This window comes from Rhamphochromis longiceps, linkage group LG2, assembly GCF_057381845.1.
Source record: "Rhamphochromis longiceps isolate RC_006_pf linkage group LG2, R_longiceps_female_GT1.1, whole genome shotgun sequence".
NCBI lineage: Eukaryota > Metazoa > Chordata > Actinopteri > Cichliformes > Cichlidae > Rhamphochromis > Rhamphochromis longiceps.
In genome coordinates, this window is record NC_140558.1 from 2,355,622 (window position 1) to 2,374,272 (window position 18,651).

General features: G+C 42.2%; 2 protein-coding genes across 3 annotated transcripts; one reads left to right on the plus strand and one right to left on the minus strand.

Moving 5' to 3' along the window:
* Positions 1–5,562: 5,562 nt before the first annotated feature.
* LOC146676733 (uncharacterized) lies at positions 5,563–7,868 on the minus strand. 2 transcript variants are annotated; one of them, XM_085380379.1, is made up of 2 exons: positions 7,828–7,868; positions 5,563–6,559 (listed from the first exon to the last, which is right to left on the minus strand). In XM_085380379.1, exon 2 carries the CDS (start codon positions 6,557–6,559, stop codon positions 5,990–5,992), a length of 570 nt encoding a protein of 189 aa, XP_085236505.1. In that variant the 5' UTR covers positions 7,828–7,868; the 3' UTR covers positions 5,563–5,989. The 2 variants fall into 2 exon arrangements, with proteins under 2 accessions (XP_085236505.1, XP_085236497.1); XM_085380371.1 differs by lacking the exon at positions 7,828–7,868 and adding an exon at positions 7,252–7,820.
* Positions 7,869–11,177: 3,309 nt separating this feature from the next.
* LOC146676734 (ovomucoid-like) lies at positions 11,178–18,077 on the plus strand. Its single transcript, XM_085380389.1, has 4 exons — positions 11,178–11,319; positions 11,984–12,084; positions 17,763–17,872; positions 17,948–18,077. The coding sequence occupies exons 1-4, from the start codon at positions 11,271–11,273 to the stop codon at positions 17,997–17,999; spliced, it is 312 nt and encodes a 103-aa protein (XP_085236515.1). The 5' UTR covers positions 11,178–11,270; the 3' UTR covers positions 18,000–18,077.
* Positions 18,078–18,651: the final 574 nt, after the last annotated feature.

An 18,651-nucleotide genomic window follows, 5' to 3' on the forward strand; every position in this document is an offset into this window, starting at 1 on the left:
AGATGGAACCAGCCCAAGGAGAGATTTATAGATAAAAATCAACCAATGGGAGAGTCTGTGAATATGCAAAGATGGACATTTAGCAGCAGCATACAAAGAACAATGATGTACACGACTTCCATAGCCAGTAATAAAACGTAAAGCACAAAAGGCCAATTAATTAACCGTGAAAAGTTCTTTTTGGGGGGTTAACTTTTGTTTGGTTGATAATTTGGTGAGGTTCCACCACAGAGCACTTGAATGCACCAGCAGGTGATGTTTTCGAACAGACTACGTCATGTGACTGGAAAACATGAAATATTATTCCAAAATATGTTACAAATATTTGCCAGAAATTCTACATGGTCATTCAGAGAACGAATATGACAAGGGTAGATTTTTTTAGTGGGCAGTCAGAAGACCAAAAAACAGATCTTTGTTCCTCAAGTAGACCATTACGCCTTTTGCTATAATGTCATATTTTATTAGGATTTTTTTATTTTGAGATATTAAAATCACAACAGACAAAACTGGGGGACAGAAAAGCAAAAGAAGAAAGTAAGACAAGTTTGGCAGGGAGAGAAAAAACAAGACAATCTGCTTGAATACCTGCTGAAAAAAACCACACAGCAGGGAAACCATAGCAACAACCAGCATATGTATAACTAAGAGTAACATACATATGATAAGTGTTACTGAGCAGCACACAGTATTAATATTACATGACATGTTTAGAGGCAGCAGCCGACCAAGATGGTGTGTGGGCACCTGTGTGTGTGAGCGTGCTGTGCTCATAAGGTTTCTGTGTTTAAGTATCTAATAGTGTGTGGGGGGAGCCACAGGCCTGCCCCCCAGGACATGAAAGAGCTAGAATGGTCCAAGACACAGTCATGTTGCAGCGCTGGGTGCTGCGGTACAGAATTCACCGGGTATGGATCCTCTCCGCAAAGATCTCCAAAACAGGCCAATAACATTCCAATCTTCCAGGTCCCAGAGGCAAGTGAAAGGAAGGATACAGTCAGAGTTGTGAAAGAGCTGCTCAGCAGACACTGAAACTACCTCCCAATTGGACATCCAGACATCCAAACTAGTCCTCGAGATTCACCAGCACCTCCCAGGTCGATAATAGTGAGATTCCTCAGCACAGCAAAAAATAACAAGCATGGAGCCAAAAAGTCTTTTTTTACATAAATGGACATTCTTTAAAAAAGACAACTGTCCCGATCCACGAATGAAGACAGCAAATGTTCACGAAATCAAAAGAAAGGATGTCCAGGCCAAATGTCTGCATCCAGCAAAAGTGAAAATATATCTGCACACCGGAGAGGAGACTTTCGCTGCACTAACGGAGGCCACGCTGCTGCTGGAGAGTCGAGATATGCTGTGGAGAAACGGAGCATGTTAAGGACAGCTGAAGGAAGGCTGGACGTTAAGGGTAAAGGGCAGAGGTCTGTTGACTCAACTGTAAGAAAGAAAACAAGAGGAGGGGAGTTGAACCTACACGAGGAACAATGAATGCCATAAATCCATAAACATGAAGACGATGTGGACAGTTACATGTCACAGTAATAGAAGAGATATTTCTTAATGTCCTGGTGGTTCGATATGAGCAGATTACACTCATCTGGGCCTCTTTGACATCGTACTGAGCCTTTTTTCCCACAGAGGGGGAAGGTCTCACCCCTCTGACCAGCACAGAGGTAAACACAGTTAAACGACCGTGGTTGACTGGAGGTCCTGCTCTGTGTTATTAATGCCATTTCTTTGTTTTTCCTGACATATGTCGTGGACATATCTCACACCCATCTACAAGTGAAGCACATTTATGGGAAACACTTGTTTAAACAAAAAGGGGAACATATCATAACATCATAGTTATAATGTAGCACAATCAATAACCCAATCAAGAGAAATGATTTAGGGTTTCTTGAGTCAGAGAAAGGGTTTGAGTACGCAGTGCATCATGTAGGGAGTTGCTGTCCTGTTTAGCATGTGTACCAATCATGAGGACGTTTTTTCACGATGATGAAACACATTTTGTCATCTTCACTGAAACAATAGGAGTCATGAAAATAACAATTTGAAATGTGCCCAAATGAAGACTGGCTAGACTTCTGTGTGGGATCATGCATTAAGATGAAGGAATTATACAATAGAGAAAATGTTACAATTGAAAAACTAACGACAGTTACATGGGTTACTAACTTATAAGGCAGAAGGACATGTCAGATATATGAATAAAACATATTATGAAATGGGGAATAAAGCTGGCAGGTTTAACGGCCTTTCAGCCCAATCCAGCTGAAATCCAGAGACCAACGAGATGGCAAAAGCACAGGCGTCCTGTACTTACGTGTTAGTATAAATACTACTGTTAAAAACTACTCACTGATTCAACTTCTTTACTCAAGTAAAAGTAAAAAGTACAGGCTCTGAAACCAGTAAAAAGGAGGTTTCTATATGAGGTTTGTGAACCTTGTGCTATCATACAAATAATATCAGTAGATATTGTACACTGTTAGAAAAAACATCTTAAAAAAACAGTAATATTCTGGCAGCTGGGGCGCCAAAACAATACCGTAAAATAACAGAAAATAACTTACTCATAAAAATACGGTTATTTCCAGTAATGAAAATACGGTTTGTTGCCCTAATTTTACATGGGATTTTGCCTTTTTCAAGTGCTTTTAAACATTAAATTAGGAACAATTTAATGTGATTAAACAATGAAATTACCTATAAACAAGGTCAGTGAATGCAGCAATATGAATCATAATACTTAAATGTACAGAAATATACAGTTAACAGTTGGTTTAAATAATAATGGACTGCAATCATATAGCGCTCTTTGAGACCCTCAATTCCACTTTATAATTCCCCTCTGACCATCACCAGTAGGTGGCAGGTGAAGTGTCTCGCCCAAGGACACAACGACCGAGAGTGTCCGAGCCGGGGCTCGAACCGGCAACCTTCTGATTACAAGACAAACTGCCAACTCTTGAGCCACGATCGCCCAAAGTAACAATAATAATAATTATTATTTGATGTAAAAGAAAGTTTCTAAGAATCATGTTATATACTTTTCCATAGCATTACATTTGAATTTAACAGTTCAATCTTTCAAATAACGGACAGATATGGGGCAGATGGGGCAGGGATAGCTCAGTAGGTAAAGTGGTCGCCCCATGATCGGAAGGTCGGCGGTTCGACTCCACTTAACGGCTACCCTGAAGTACCCCTGAGCAAGGTACCGTCCCTACACACTGCTCCCCGGGCGCCTGCTTAGTGGGCTGCCCACTGCTTCACTGAGTGAATGGGTCAAATGCAGAGAAAAACAAGTAATTTCCCCATGGGGATCAATAAAGTATCCATTATTATTATTATTATTATGATATTTGTGAGATCATGATACATTTGTGAATGTATTTCAATCTAAATATGCATATGTACAGACAGATACATTTAAAAAACAAGAAGATTATGTTTTATTACATTTACAGTGATTTTACGTTAATTTACGTTTGAAATGTGAAATCAGTCTATTTATGTGAATTTAATGATATTCTAGAAGAACAGTACAAAACTGTAAAATACTTTTATATTATATGTAGTTATAACTACACTCAGCCTGAATCTGAAGAAACAGAAGGGAGATATGTACACACACTGCTGCCTACATTGTAGAGGGTGACTTTGCCTCTTAACAGTAAAATGTGCAGAGTCAGGGGTCAAAGTGGATCCAGCAGGGGGGGGATCCTAAGCATGGTTGTAATGGAGCCTCTGAATAGCAGCTAGTCTACCTCAGTTTGATTTGTAGCACATTCCACGATATTAAAAAAACAATGTCTTGTGCACAAACCCTGATTTAAAAACACGAGGATTTACATGTAAGCTTGAAATTTCCAGTTTATAAAATCCCACTGAGCAGACCACACTTTAAATCTAACCTCTCCTCTTCCTCTCCAGTCTTTCTTATCTTTCTCCAACTCTGAGTGAAGCTAGCTCTTTCTTGTTTCTCCCTGTGAAATGCAGCAGCTGGACCTTTAGCCAGCAGGTACACTGTGCAACACACTGCACACAAACAGTGTGTGCGTGCTGATGTTTGTTGAGCTAGTTAGAAGTACTGCAACTGTAACTTATTAAGGACACCCGCAGTTGTTCTGGTGTTGTGGCAAAAACAAAACAAATAACAAACAACAACTCCACCATCTGGGTGGCTGTGGCTCAGGTGGTGGAGCAGATCAGCTACTGATTGGTGGTTCGAGCCTTAGCTTCCCCAGTCTGCATGTCAAATCTGGTTGTTCAGCGATGACGCCACGAATCCTACTTCCGGGTCTAAAGTAGTCTGCGTTTAATATGGCTTTTGTGTTGTTAACATGTTTAATGTTATGTATTTTCTTCTATTTGATCTCAAAAGAAAGGGAGGTCAACAGGGATCACTGACTGTCAGTGATCACTGTTGACCTCCCTCGGCTTTTATTACCGCTAATCATTTATTTAAGCTCAGTTTTTAAAACCTTAGGATGTAACTACAGCCCAGCCCATGCAGCAGTATATGAATGACTAACCTCGTATTTTGGATGGATTATCTCAGTTGTTCTCCTAACGTATAGGTGTAACGGAGAAACAGCCAATCAAATCGCAGCTTTTCGGGCATTGGAAAAAAATGGGTTTTTTTACACTGAACTGTCTGAGCGCGGGTTCGAGTCCTGGTTGGGACAAAGGTTGTGTTACATTATCAAAAGTTAAACACCATTTTCAATCTACTTATTGTGGATAACATTTATTTTTCACTTTGCTTTTAATTTTTATTTCATTATCATTTTATTTATATTATATAGTGTTATGGCCTGTGGAGCAATTTTTCTGCATTACGTACCTATACTGTCATAACTCAGACTGTATCATGACAGTCTTGAGATGATACATACCAGACATATAGTCTACAATTATGCAGACATCCAACTTTTAATAAAAAGACTAAAGCTAAAACTATAATACAGATACATTCTGATGACATAGAAAATGATGCTTATACATAATTTAAACAAGGCATGTCTGTAATAAGTCATCTGTCTGCTTCCTGGTGGCTGTTAGTTTATATCTATTCATTTTCCAGCACAAACTCAGTACTGACATCATTACTTTATTCCAGTCATGCTCTTGCCAGCCTCCACTCTGCATGCTTTAAATCTGTTGCTCTTCTGCTTCTACCATTCTGCGTTTCAGATCCACAGCCATGCAGCCCGCCCTCTCTCCTTTCTCCTCCTCACCGTGGTCACTCAGAACCCTGTCCCAGCCTCCATCTTCATCACTACCAGCATTTTGACTGGGGTGTGGCTTATGCAAAATCCTGTCACTGCTGAGATTTCTTCTGCTATGATGGGTCATTGGAGTCTAACTTCCTAACAGTTACATTGATTTCTGTATCTCAATAAATCATGTTCGGTTTTTCCACATGATCTCTCCTTATTGAACTGCTTTTGTAGATAAGCTTCAAGCCAGAAAGCAACAATACCTAAACCAAAAATATCAGTGAGAAAGTGTCTGGACTATCTCCAGCTGTGTTGCATGCATTAAAGATAACTTCAGACACTGTCTGGTTGTCATGTCTGAAATAGGCTGTACAGTCACACAGATACAAGACAGCAGTCATGTTTCTAATGATATAAATCAACCAGAAAGATTATAAAGATAAAAGCTGTGAGACCCCACTAGAGAAAGGATGGCTTGTTATCATTACATGAAGTGATTTAGAAATAATATGTAAGCTTTCAGGGCAGCACTCACAGCTTCTTAAAACTGATTACCTGATGGTGAGCACACACAGGTATATAAACATACAGGTGAACTCTAAGAGGTTATAAAGAAGAGAGCTGTGCTGCTATTTTTAAAGAACACAATTTATTCACATTTTTATATTTACAATCAGTTTTTATTTATATAAACAAAATAAACATTACAAAACTAGAACAAAACTATATTATGTACAATATCAACAGTTTCTCCCCTATTTCCTCTTTTCTTCCACCCATCTTTGTCTCTCTGCCTCGTAGAAAGGAGACTCCTGAATCTCCTTCCAGGTGCTCTTGGCTCGTGAGCCAAAGCCAACCAGCTGATCATCCTCAGAGGCTTCTGCAGCAACACTCACTCTGCTGGCCTCATAGTCCAGAAGAGCTTTTATCTCTGTAAAGCTGAGGGCATACTGTACAAATGAATGCAAGCTCTCCTTGCCATGCCCTTCTTCCACAGAGGTCCCTGCAGCCTCTTCCTTCTGGAGATCTTTGATCAGGTACATGGTGTACCCGACATCATTCTCCAGAAGCCACCGGAAAGATTTCCCTTTATATTTTCCAAACTGCAGGATGTACTCTCCCTGCACTTCCTTCATGTTGGAGGCATCGCCTCCTCTCTGATAGATGACAGTCAGAGCATCGTCTTCCCTCACAGGTGCAGACTTGTCCTGAAGCTTGGGGTCATTTTTAATCCGTCGAGCTTCTTTTGACGAGGTATCCAAGTGGCCTCTTGCGGAACGCCACAGAGATTTTCCCTGGATATGGCGCAACAAACCTTTGTGCATCTTGACATGCAGTGAAAAAATAAACAATTATATTAAACAAAATTGATTCCAAACAGAAACAAAGACATTCCAGGTTATAATCTTGCTGCTGGGTTTAGACAGCAGGATGCAGGAGAACAATAACGAGACACAATTTGAAAGAACATTGACAACATTTGCGATAAAATTGTTTTTTCCTCCAGGTATAACAAACTGTTCTGTCTGTAAATAAAAACCTTTCATGGTTGAATGATTATCTGCAAAATTTGTGATAACTGCTTAGCAGTCATGGCACATAAGAATTGCTGGTAGATTATCAACATATCTATTTAAGCTATCGTGTTTATTCATACACGAGTGGGCATTGCTCATGTTAGAGAGATATCAAAATAGATTTTCGCATTGATAAGATTACTGCCCATTACAAGATGAAAGCAATACATTTTTTAAGCAGGTTCAGTCATTTAGCATGTCATCTCATAACAAGACACTTATCGGTTATTTAATTGTACCACATTATAGTAATGTCAGTGTCACAGCAGTCAGAAACCTACAAAGTTTATTTAACAGTAAAACACGTCAATGAAACACGCAATTTATTTAACTGAGCGATGGATGCTTCGTAAATGCAATCGCAACACGCCTATTACCTGTAATATACAGCTGTAAATGTATTCTGTTTGTTTATTCTTATTTCAAACGACGTTTCTTACCTTTGATCAATGAATGAGGAGCGTTGTGATGTGTTGCGAGAGGTGAGTTACTTGTTTTCTCTCCCGAAACGTAAAAGAGGAGATTTTTTCAAAGTGCCGCCGCATCTCAAACTCGCAACAGCGCCGGAAGACCGTAGTGGCCAAAAATATATCACACCCGTAGTGCTTTAGCGCTACCATAGAGAATGAATGGGAAACAGTTTAGGGCCGTTTAGCTAAACAATCCCAGGCTCCCGCCAGCTAGCCCAACTTCAGTAACCCTACAAACGTCACTGCTGTTTAGTTTTCTGTCTTCATTTATGTTGGAAGTGATAACAGAGCTGTACGTTTTAATTTGTTTCCAAAACCCTGCAGTCAGGACATGCTATATTGTATTTAGATAGAAGCTAGCGAGCTAACTCCCTGCTAACTTCTAACTCCGTTAAATGTCATAAATTCGGTTTTCATGGATGCCTGGATGTTAAACTCAATTGTTACACCTGGTAGAGCAGAACGCTGATCATTTTATTAAAGATGAAAGACTTTAGACAGTTTTTCAACTCTCAGTAATGCCACAGTGATGTTTGATATATGGACCTGCAGCAGAGTTTAGGTCCAGACACGGCTAGTGACGTCAGACTGAACAACCGGATATAGGGCTTTGGAGCGTGATGTCACGGGGGGTGGGCGTGGAAAGGATTTTGGCCCGATCCGCCATTTTGGGGGTCTAGCGCAAGTGAAAAGGGAGCGAAGGCACACACAACAGCCATGGTTCGTATTTGCTGTGTGGTCGGCTGCAATGTTCGATCACACGACCGGCAAGAGAATAAGCTTGAAAATGGTTTATCTTTTCATTCTTTCCCAACCTGGAAGCAACATGAGCAGCTCGTGTATCGATGTTACCAAACGAAGGCGTCCAGCCTGGAGAGCAGCTGTGAGACCAGCTCCAGTTCTCTTCCATCTCCAAATATCTGTTGGTGCTCCAGACATTTTCATTCCGGTAAGTTCTAAATATGTTCATATCTTTATAGCCTATTAGTTTTATTTTCGATGCGCTCTGAGCTCATAGCAAATTAGAACAAACATCCTACTGAGTGATTTTGCAGAACTACCTTCTATTTATAGAGTTGCTAATTATTTGGCATTATTGCAGCAAATCAGCCGATGAAATGGATGAAACATCGTGACTGAGTTCCAGCGCTACACAAGGGACCTGCTGCAAACATACCACCATGCCAATCAGATTACTTCTTCCATGTGAGGGTGAAGAGGTGACCCTCCTGGATAAGATGGTGAAGGTTTGCTGCGTTTGGTGAACAGTGTGATAATAAAACCAGGGAAGAATGAAACCTGCTCCTGTTACATATTCTTAAGTATTGTGCTGTTAAAATTGCTGTATTTTTTTCAAAAGATACAGTAAATAAAGTAATGTTAGTAGTGGGTGATGTCATGTAAACACTCATGATTTTGTGTAAACATTTTGTCATTTGTAAACTGTAAATGACATCATCATTGCAACTGATGTGATGTTCTATAAGGTGGTTTCAATAAAAAAAAAAAAAGGCAAAAATTAGTTTGTTTCTTTATTCAACTTTTGAACAGTGGGACTCAGTCAGTACATATTCAGTAAATGCAAATTATTTACACGGCAGTGCACTACAGGCATAAATCTAGACCCCTAGATAAAACATTATGGGTCATTCCCACAACCCACAGCTTTACTGTGTTCCAGCAAAGTATCCAATAGCAGTGACAACTCCTCCACAGTAGCAGGTGGGATTTTTCTGTTTTGAGGACGGCTCCTTTTCCCCGTCACTACAGATGGTCTGTTTATGTTTTGATCAAGAGCCTTTTTTTGGGCAGCTGAAGAGGAGAAGTCTATCTTATGGCCAACCTCTGGCTGTATCTTGGTCACATTACCCAGCAAAACCCAGTATGCAGGTTCATCTGTAACAGTCCTTGTGCCACGATCAACACTGTTGCTTCTACTTTAAACAGAAGAGCAGGGACATGGCTGCAGGTCTCTGCGACTCCGGCCTTACAGGTGCAGCGGGCGGCTTCAACCTTCCCTGTGATGCTCACAGTGACCCATGGCTGCAATGCTGGTTCATTCAGTCTTTGAGAGTGCAGGACCTGAAACACACACAGACAAAGTTCATTTAAAGACAAGAACTATGAGCCAAGGCCGACACAAATGTGTTTAATCTACTTTATCATAAATGTAACAAAGTGTTTAGAAAGTTAGCACATACATGTCATTTTTCATTTCTTTATGTGTCCATCTATAGAACGCTGCATGTTATAGTCTAAATCTGCCTGCAGAAAATGAACCTAAAGTATGTAATGCAAGGATGTCATCACTGTAGAGATGGAGAAAGCATAAAGTGACAATTATGAATCCCTTAATATGATAAGGAGATTCTGCAGGTCATTAATCGATGTATAAAACTAAAATAAATTGTATTTTTAGTGACACAGGATACAAACATGGAAGCAAGATGTTTAATTAGGATTATTTATAATAAATATGAATAAATTAGTGCAATTTCTTTAACCATAAAGAATAACTAAATCCTTCAGGACAGTGTCTCATCAATGCACTGAACTCACTATGTTATCCCTCTAACAGCCTCCACATGTTCTCACTGTAATTTCCCCTCATGAATGAATTTATGCTGCACTAATCTGAATGTTTGCAGGGAAATCAAACGCATTTCACTCGCTGTACTCGAGCTGACTTACCTTTGTTTGAATGACGACTTGTACGCGCTGATTCCACAGACAAGGTACGAGAATATGTCAGGCTACGTCAGTAGCGGTTGGTCTCCAGGGTTTCTACTCCACGGCCGTATTTCATACGGGTCCACATTTCCAATGCACGCTATTTTCTGCAAGTACCGCTGCTTCGCCTCTGAACGAAATCGGTCTCTATACAGTACGTTCTCTTTTGAGCTGCTTTTAAGCATCTTTCTTGTAGTCGTCGTTCCAACACAGTGTGTTTGTGTTGATTCGTAGACCCCGAAAATGGCGCTGCGCTCCCATAATGCATTGCGGCGTGACGTCAACTCCAAAGCCCTATCCTTGGGCACGATACCAACCCCAAGTTGCCCTCCGATGTGTTTATCAGTGTGTGAATGTAGATTAGTTTGCACTTGTGTGAATGAGGCATGTTGTATACAGCGAGTATTCTGGGAGAGTAGAAAAGTGCTGTTTAAGAATCAGTCCATTTACCACCGTCCCCTTTAACCCCTGACTTTGGCACAGGTCGCCTCTTTTATGCAACATCCTCTGGTGATTAATAAAAGAAAAGGACTGCAGGCCATGTGCTGCTGTTTAGGCTCAAACTGTAAACATGTAGGGAGCAAGTAAAAAGTAGTACAACAGGGTGGGCCATGGATACAGCGTAACAACATGGGAATGGTTGGTGATATTAAAGTTCTGTTTGTGGCACATTAGTATATGTGAGGGGCAAACTCCTCAAGATTGGTGGTGACCATGGTGGCCATTTAGAAGTCGGCCATCTTGGATACAACTTTTGTTTCTTCAATAGGAAGAGGGCCATGTGACACATCACACTTATTGGTAACGCCACAAGAAAAATAATGGTGTGCTTGGTTTCGACGTAACGTTATTCATTTCCCTGTGTGTGTGTGTGTCTGTGTGTGCGTGTGTGTTCAGGTGTTTGGGCCATTTTAGCAGCTTTATTCTGTTTTTCTGAAATGTTGGGGTTATTTTGCACAAATGCAAAACCACAAAATCTGAAAGTTTCCCAACCTGGAAGAATACCTCCTTCCAGGAAGCCAAACACAGGGTAACTGTTGGCGTGGACATCCCTGTACTTCTTCATTTTCAACTGGATATTAGTTTTTGGATGCTGTTTTCTTTCTATCCAGTGACGTATTCTTGTGGGAGTGTCTCCTTTCCTTTACAACGAAGCCAATCAAAGGACGGCTTCAGTCAGGACCACAGTGTGTGTGTATAAGGATAACATGTGAAACACACACCTGCTGCCAGAGAAACACGTCTACAAACTGGAAGCTATGAAGCTGACCGTGCTGTTCTGGGCTGTTCTGCTGTTTTCTGTCTGTGGTGAGTTCATTCACAGCACAAACTGATGATCTTCAGAACATTTTCTGTCTCAGGCTCTTCTTTAAATAACTTTTTCCTCCTTTTAACTGAGGTTTTAGGTGCATGTAAAATATGTTAGCAAGACTAATTTAAAAGAACGTTTACAATTTGTAAAAACAAATAATTATAACAAAGACATTCAGTCCATTTCAGTACATTAATTAATTAATTAAACAATACAAAAATGCCTAAATTATCATTCACTGTGTGCTTTTAGGATTCAAGGATAGTCAGAAGAAATAAACAGATTATTTTTTTAGTTCCAGTTTTCTCTCTTGAAACGACATTAACAAGTGAACTGCAGATTATTATCAAACCTTAGTTTACAAGATAAGACCTGATGTCCTTTATGATCAGGAATATATTTAAACTGGAAGAGTTTCTTTGATGTTGTCAGAGACCAAAACATGTTTTTCATATTCACACATCAAAGACCTGGAGTGGAGCAACGTAACAGGACGTTCAGATGACATCCTCTTATTATGCTTACCGGGATTATAAACTGATGGACAAACTGCTGGTTACCCTCATACTTACCGGATATGAAATTGTGATGGTTAAAACAGGGTCGATCACAAGCATATATACAAATACACAAATAATACATGTGTGTATGTTTGTGCAGTCCTTTCCCACCAGGATGAGACAGCATCTGTGTTTCCAAACAACCACAAGTTGAGGACATCTGGAGGACCAAGATCAGAAGCTCTTGTTGATCTCACAGAGGTACGAGTTGGTCTTATTCAGTATTTTTATTTCTCCCGTCTTAAATGTTTTCCAGGATCTTCTTAGTGGGCATGGTCACTTCAAATGAATACGACGTTCTTTTAACTAATTACCTTTATTTACGATGCCTTTCTACTTACGGGAGTCGCCCCTTTCAAGATCTTCCCGTTAACAGAGATCAAACCATCAAGTTTAAACATGTATTTGGTTTCTCAGAGCCTCATGGAACTGTTCTTCTTGAGAAACCTTTAACAGCTTAAAGGAAAAACAGTATTGGGGAAAGTTATGGTTCAGTATTATTATTAAAAGTGTTGAGATCATCCTTGTCAAAGTTCAAGGTTTTTATTCACCCCTTTATCAGTTTTGTTTTGTAAGAAACACTTTTTCTTCAGCGTGTTGCATTCGGCTGTGGTCAGTGTCGCTGCTGGGAGCTGGACACAGGCAATATTTATTTTTCTTATTTTTACACAAATATCTGTACTTTCTAGGTGACCTCTAATTTTCTGTTTTGAAATTTAGGAAAGAATGAGGTTATTGTGGAGATTTGCAAGTATTTAGGTGTTCTTTTTGGTCATAAACTGTGTTTTGAACTTCATGCTGATATTACCACCCAAAAAGGTCACCACAAACTGTACTGAGGTTATTGTACTCGGCCCTGAAAAGCTTAGAAATATGGTATCTAACCAGATTCTTCCTCTGGATGGCATTACCTTGGCCTCCAGTAACACTGTGAGGAACCTTGGAGTCATTTTTGACCAGGACATGTCCTTCAAATTCAAATTCAAATTCAAATTTTATTTGTCACGTACACAGTCATACACAGTACGATATGCAGTGAAATGCTTGGACAACTGCTCGTGACCTAAAGAAAAAAAAGGAAAGGCTATGAATAAGATAGGAAATAAATATGAAAAATTAAAAAGGGTAAATTTAACTAGGAAGGAATAAAATATAAATTAAGGTTAAAAATGAAATAACTGTACAACACAAATTAGAATGAAGAGTAAATTTAACTGGGAAAGAATAAGATAAAATATATAAATTAAAGTTGAAAATAAAATAACTGTACAACAAAATACACAATATAGAACTATATAAGAATGTATGAAGAAATCTAAATATAAATAAATATATACACAATAACAGCAACTGTACAAGTATTAACCGGAAATGAAGAATGTAGTGACCAGTGTTGTGCGATCCACATTATGTCTTGTGCAGTGCAAATATGCTTAAAGTGATTTAAGTGATGAAGTGAAAACAAAGTCCAGAAAGTCCAGTGTGTGTGTAAGAACCATATGTGTGGGTCAGTACTGTGTGGTGGTGTGATTGAGAGACCGTATCGCCTGCGGGAAGAAGCTCCTCCTCAGTCTCTCTGTGTTGGTCTTCAGGGAGCGGAATCGCTTTCCTGACCTCAACAGAGAGAACAGTCTGTTGTTGGGATGGCTGAGGTCCTTCACCATCTTCCTGGCCTTGGTCCAGCACCGCCTGCTGTAGATTGAGTGCAGGTCAGGGAGCTCGGAGCGGATGGTGCGCTCAGCTGACCGCACAACCCTCTGTAGAGCTCGTCTGTCCTGCATGGTGCTGTTCCCGAACCAGGTTAAGATGTTTCCCGCCAGGATGCTCTCTATGGTGCACGAGTAAAAGTTCCTGAGCACCTTGGAGGGCAGTTGGAAGTCTCTCAAGCGTCTGAGGTGGTAGAGACGCTGTCGGGCCTTTTTCACCACGGTGTTGATGTGACAGGACCATGACAGGTCCTGCGTGATGTGAACTCCGAGGTATTTGAAGCTGTCCACTCTCTCCACTGGGCACTCGTTGATGACGGGGGTCTGGTAGTTCCTCTCCTGCTTAGTGCTGAAGTCCACTATCAGCTCCTTTGTCTTACTGACGTTTAGAAGGAGGTTGTTCCTCTGGCACCAGTTCTCCAGATTCCTAATCTCCTTCAGGTAGGCCGTCTCGTTGTTATCAGAGATCAGGCCCACCACGACGGTGTCGTCAGCAAACTTGATGATGGTGGTGGAGCTGGTAGTGGCCACACAGTCATATGTGTACAAAGAGTACAGCAGGGGGCTCAGAACACACCCCTGGGGGGCTCCAGTGCTGAGAGTGGTGGAGGCTGAGACATGTCCGCCCATCCTTACTGCCTGTGGTCTGCCAGTTAGGAAGTTGGAGATCCACTGACACATAGATGAGCTGAGTCCCAGATGCTCCAGCTTGGTGGTGAGTGTGGAGGGAATTATGGTGTTAAATGCAGAGCTGTAGTCTATGAAGAGCATTTTAACATAATTCCCCCTTCTAGTGTCCAAGTGAGTGAGTGATGTGTGGAGGAGATGAGAGATGGCATCGTCTGTGGAACGATTTGGACGGTAAGCGAACTGTAGTGGGTCCAGTGTGTCTGGTAGTGAAGAAATGATGAAGTCTCTGACCAGGCGTTCAAAGCACTTCATCACTACTGAGGTGAGGGCTACAGGGCGATAGTCATTGAGAGAAGCAGGGTGGGGTTTCTTCGGGACAGGAACAATGATGGACTCTTTGAAGCATGTGGGGATCACCGACTGAGATAAAGAGATGTTGAATATCTCAGTGAACACAGGAGCTAGCTGGTATGCACAGTCTCTTAGGATACGACCTGGGATGCCGTCTGGTCCTGCTGCTTTCCTGGTGTTCACTCTTTTGAAGGCTCTCCTTACTTCATGCTCGGAGATGACGAGCACGTTTCCGGTGCTGGCAGTATCTTCCTGTCTGCAGCCGTTAGCGCCGCTAGCACTAGCATTGTTGGAGACCTTAGCTGCAGCCTCGAAGCGAGCATAGAAAGTGTTCAGCTCGTCTGCCAGAGTCACGGCCGCGTTCGTCATACCGGTTGTTGGTGCTTTATAGTCCGTTATTGTCCTTAGTCCCCGCCACAGGCTCCTAGAGTCACTCTGTTGGAGTTGTGACTCTAGTTTCCTCCCGTAGCACTGCTTCGCCTCTTTCACCGCCCTCCGCACGTTATATGACGCGGCTTTGTACGGGTCCATGTCCCCCGTCGTGAGTCCCGTGTTGTAGGCAGCGGTGCGGGATCTCAGAGCGTCGCGGATGGTTTTATCCACCCACGGCTTCTGGTTGGGAAACGTTGTGATAGTCTTTGTCTCCACGGTATCATCCGCTAGTTTCCCGATGAATCCCACAACCGCTTCCGTAAACACGTTGACGTCATCGTCGGAGCTGTTTCTGAACATGCCCCAGTCTGCGTCATCGAGTGCGTCCTGTAACGCGGCCACCGATTGATCCGTCCAGCGCGCGACCTTCCTCTGAACCGGAACTTCCTGTTTCAGCCTTTGTTTGTATTTTGGCATGAGGAAGATGGCGGCGTGATCAGATTTGCCAAACGGAGGGTGAGATTGTGCCTTGTAGCCGTCCTTGACCGTAGTGTAGCAGTGGTCCAGTGTCCTTTCACCCCTGGTGGGGTAGGTGATGTGTTGATAAAAGTTCGGCGCTGCACGTTTGAGGTTGGAGCTATTAAAGTCCCCCGTCACAATAAGCGCAGCGTCCCGGTGTTGTGTCTGGTGCTGTGTGAGTGCCTCATGCAGCTCGCATAAGGCGGTGACCGTGTCCGCTTGTGGTGGAATATAAACGGCACTTACAATGACCGATGTAAATTCCCGAGGTAGATAAAAAGGACGACACATGATGGACAGTAGTTCCAGATTTGGTGTGCAGGAGCGTGTGAGAGGAACAACGTTCGCACTGTTGCACCAGTTGTTGTTCACCATTAAACACACGCCGCCTCCCCTTGACTTCCCCGAGTCCCGTGTCCTGTCCATGCGGTGAACCGAGAAGAACCCGGCCGGCTGGATGGCGTGGTCCGGCACCGCTGGGTTCAGCCATGTCTCGGTGAAGCAGAGGAGATTGCAGTCCCGAATGTCTCTCTGGAACTTTATCCTGGCCCTGAGGTCGTCAAGCTTGTTCTCCAGTGACTGGACGTTGGCGAGCAGGATGCTAGGCAGAGGTGTGCGGTGTGCACGAGCTCTCAGCCTGTTCCTGACGCCGGCTCGCTTCCCTCTAGGCCGGTGACATTCGTCTGTCCTGGCCTGAAAGGAGACGCTACCGGTAGACTGCAGTGAGAGCTGCCAGCATCTGAGCCAGACTCTGTCTGTCTGTCTCATCATGGTCACTAAATGCACAGTAATGGCAGGTTTGTAATAAGGCAGATCGCACTAACATAATATGCACTGTTAGTTGATTATTTACCTGCCGCATTAACGGGAGAGGACGTGCAAACGTTACCGCTGCTGCTGGGTTGAGATTCACGAGTCCGGAGCGAATTAAAAACACGACATTCATTTAAGGTCATCGCGTGTTTTGTGAGCAAATGCTTTTGCATATTCGTAGTGTTTCCTCCCTTAAATGAAATCTCTACTTTGCAAGTATTGCAAGTTGCCCTGATGTCATCTGTTCTCATAAAGTCTAACCAAACTTTTGAGCGTTGAGCTTAGGCGCCATGTTTCCTGTCAGGTAAATGACGCTCCGCAACGTGGTGACGTCATTCGGGGCGACTGGAATCCATAAGGGAATCGTTTGTAAAAATGGCAAACGATTCCAAGGAACTGAAACAGTGGGAACAGGTTCTCAACAAGAACCGTGTTTCGATACCCATCCCTATCCCCAGGTACCTGTAGCTGTCCTCTATGTCTGCAATGTTGCCTTCTGGTAGTTCGATCCCCTCAGTTCTGACTACCTTCCCTCTCACTCTTAGCATACAGCTTGATGTCATCCATGAACAGGAGGTGGCTGCTGACAACTGCGTAGCCAGTCTTGTTAATGATCTCCAAGAGATATAAAACTAGGAATTACAAATAAATAACATGCTAAATTGGTAAATTCGGTAAAATTAAGGGATTAAAAGGTACTATTTACTAACTATACAATACTATACAATACTAACTGTACGATAAACAAAGACAGGACAGAGAAACTGGATTGTGCAGGAGGTACTTGATGGTGACTTGTGCTATGGGCTAGTGTTGTACGCCACATCCCCATTGAGCACCTGATGAAGGCTCTCAGGGTCCTGTTGATCTTGTACAGTTCTCGGCATTCCAGGATCCAGCTGTGGGGCACTGAGTCATAGGCCTTCTTGCACAGGTTGGTCAGCCTAGTGTTGCAGTCTCAGCTGACTGCTCGGTCTGCCAGTAGCTGGTGTTTTGTGCCTCTGGTATTCTTGCCAATATATGTGTGTGTGAATATATACATATATATATATATATATTAGTGCTGTCAGCGTTAAAATAACATCAACGCCATAACTGAATTAACACGGCAATTCTTCGTTAGCGAGCCCCGTGCGTGGGGCTGCACTGCGCTAACTAACGCGTTAACGAGCTGACCATACTAACGCATTGAAATATATATATACACACACACACCTGTGTTTGTGTGTGTGTACTATAGATACTGCTACTTGAAAACATTTGTTCTTTGCATGCAGAGAGCAATTCCTTGTTTGTGTACACAAACAAATAAAGATGATTCAGATTTTCCTGATTCAGTTAAGAAGTTAAGAAATGAGCACCTGTTAATGGTGACCCCCGTGTGGGTCTGTTCAGAGGTCTACCAGGCACTGGAGGTTAAACCCAAGACTTGCTGAAGGGATTAAATTAAGAATCAGTAATCCTGTCACTGCCTGCTTTTGTATCCAGCCCAACTGTGGGAAGTACGAAGGAGGAATCTGCACCAAGGAGTATGCTCCAGTATGTGGGAGCGATGGAAAAACCTATGACACCGAGTGTCTTCTCTGCAAGAAGAACAGGCATGTAACACACACACGCGCACGCGCACACGCACACGCACACACTGAATCTATGTTTGTTTTTCTCTCCTACAGAGAAGAGAAGAATACTGTGAAGGTGGCGAAAAAGGGGCCATGCGCTTCCTAGATGGCTATGTTGCACTCATGGGTGTTAGATAGGGCCTATTGATTTCCTGTGTTTGTGTTCTCAATAAAGTTACCTTCTGCAGCATGTCTCTGGTCTAATCCTTTAACACAAAAACACCCTGACAACAGCACTGATCACAAACAGGTTTAATTTAAACAGTAATAACAGTAAGTGGCTCAAACCTGTCCCACAAAGCTGTACTTGGACTTTTCTCATAATACTATTTATTATAGGTACGCAAAATGTGGTGTAGTCAATGATTTGTTCATGAGAAACAGTAATTTCATCATCACACATTTCTGTGATATAATCACAACTTGTGTGTAGACAATACAACAAACGGTGGAAAAGTGTATGTCCTGCCAAATGAGCAAGGTCTCTTCTTTAGTCACAGCTAAGCAATATTTTACACGAGTGTTTCTGACATACCAAATATCAAACACTCCTATAGCATGCCTGAAGATAATGCATGTATTATTGCAGGTCTACCTTACAATATAAAGCACCCTGAGGCGACTGCTGTTGTGATTTGGCGCCGTGTAAAAAAACTGAACTGCAGTCTGAAGTCTTGCAGCTGAATAGAATCTGGGCTGTAAGTTTAGCTCACTTGTTTTTGCTGAATTTGGATGAAATGGTTTCTATGAGCATTTAG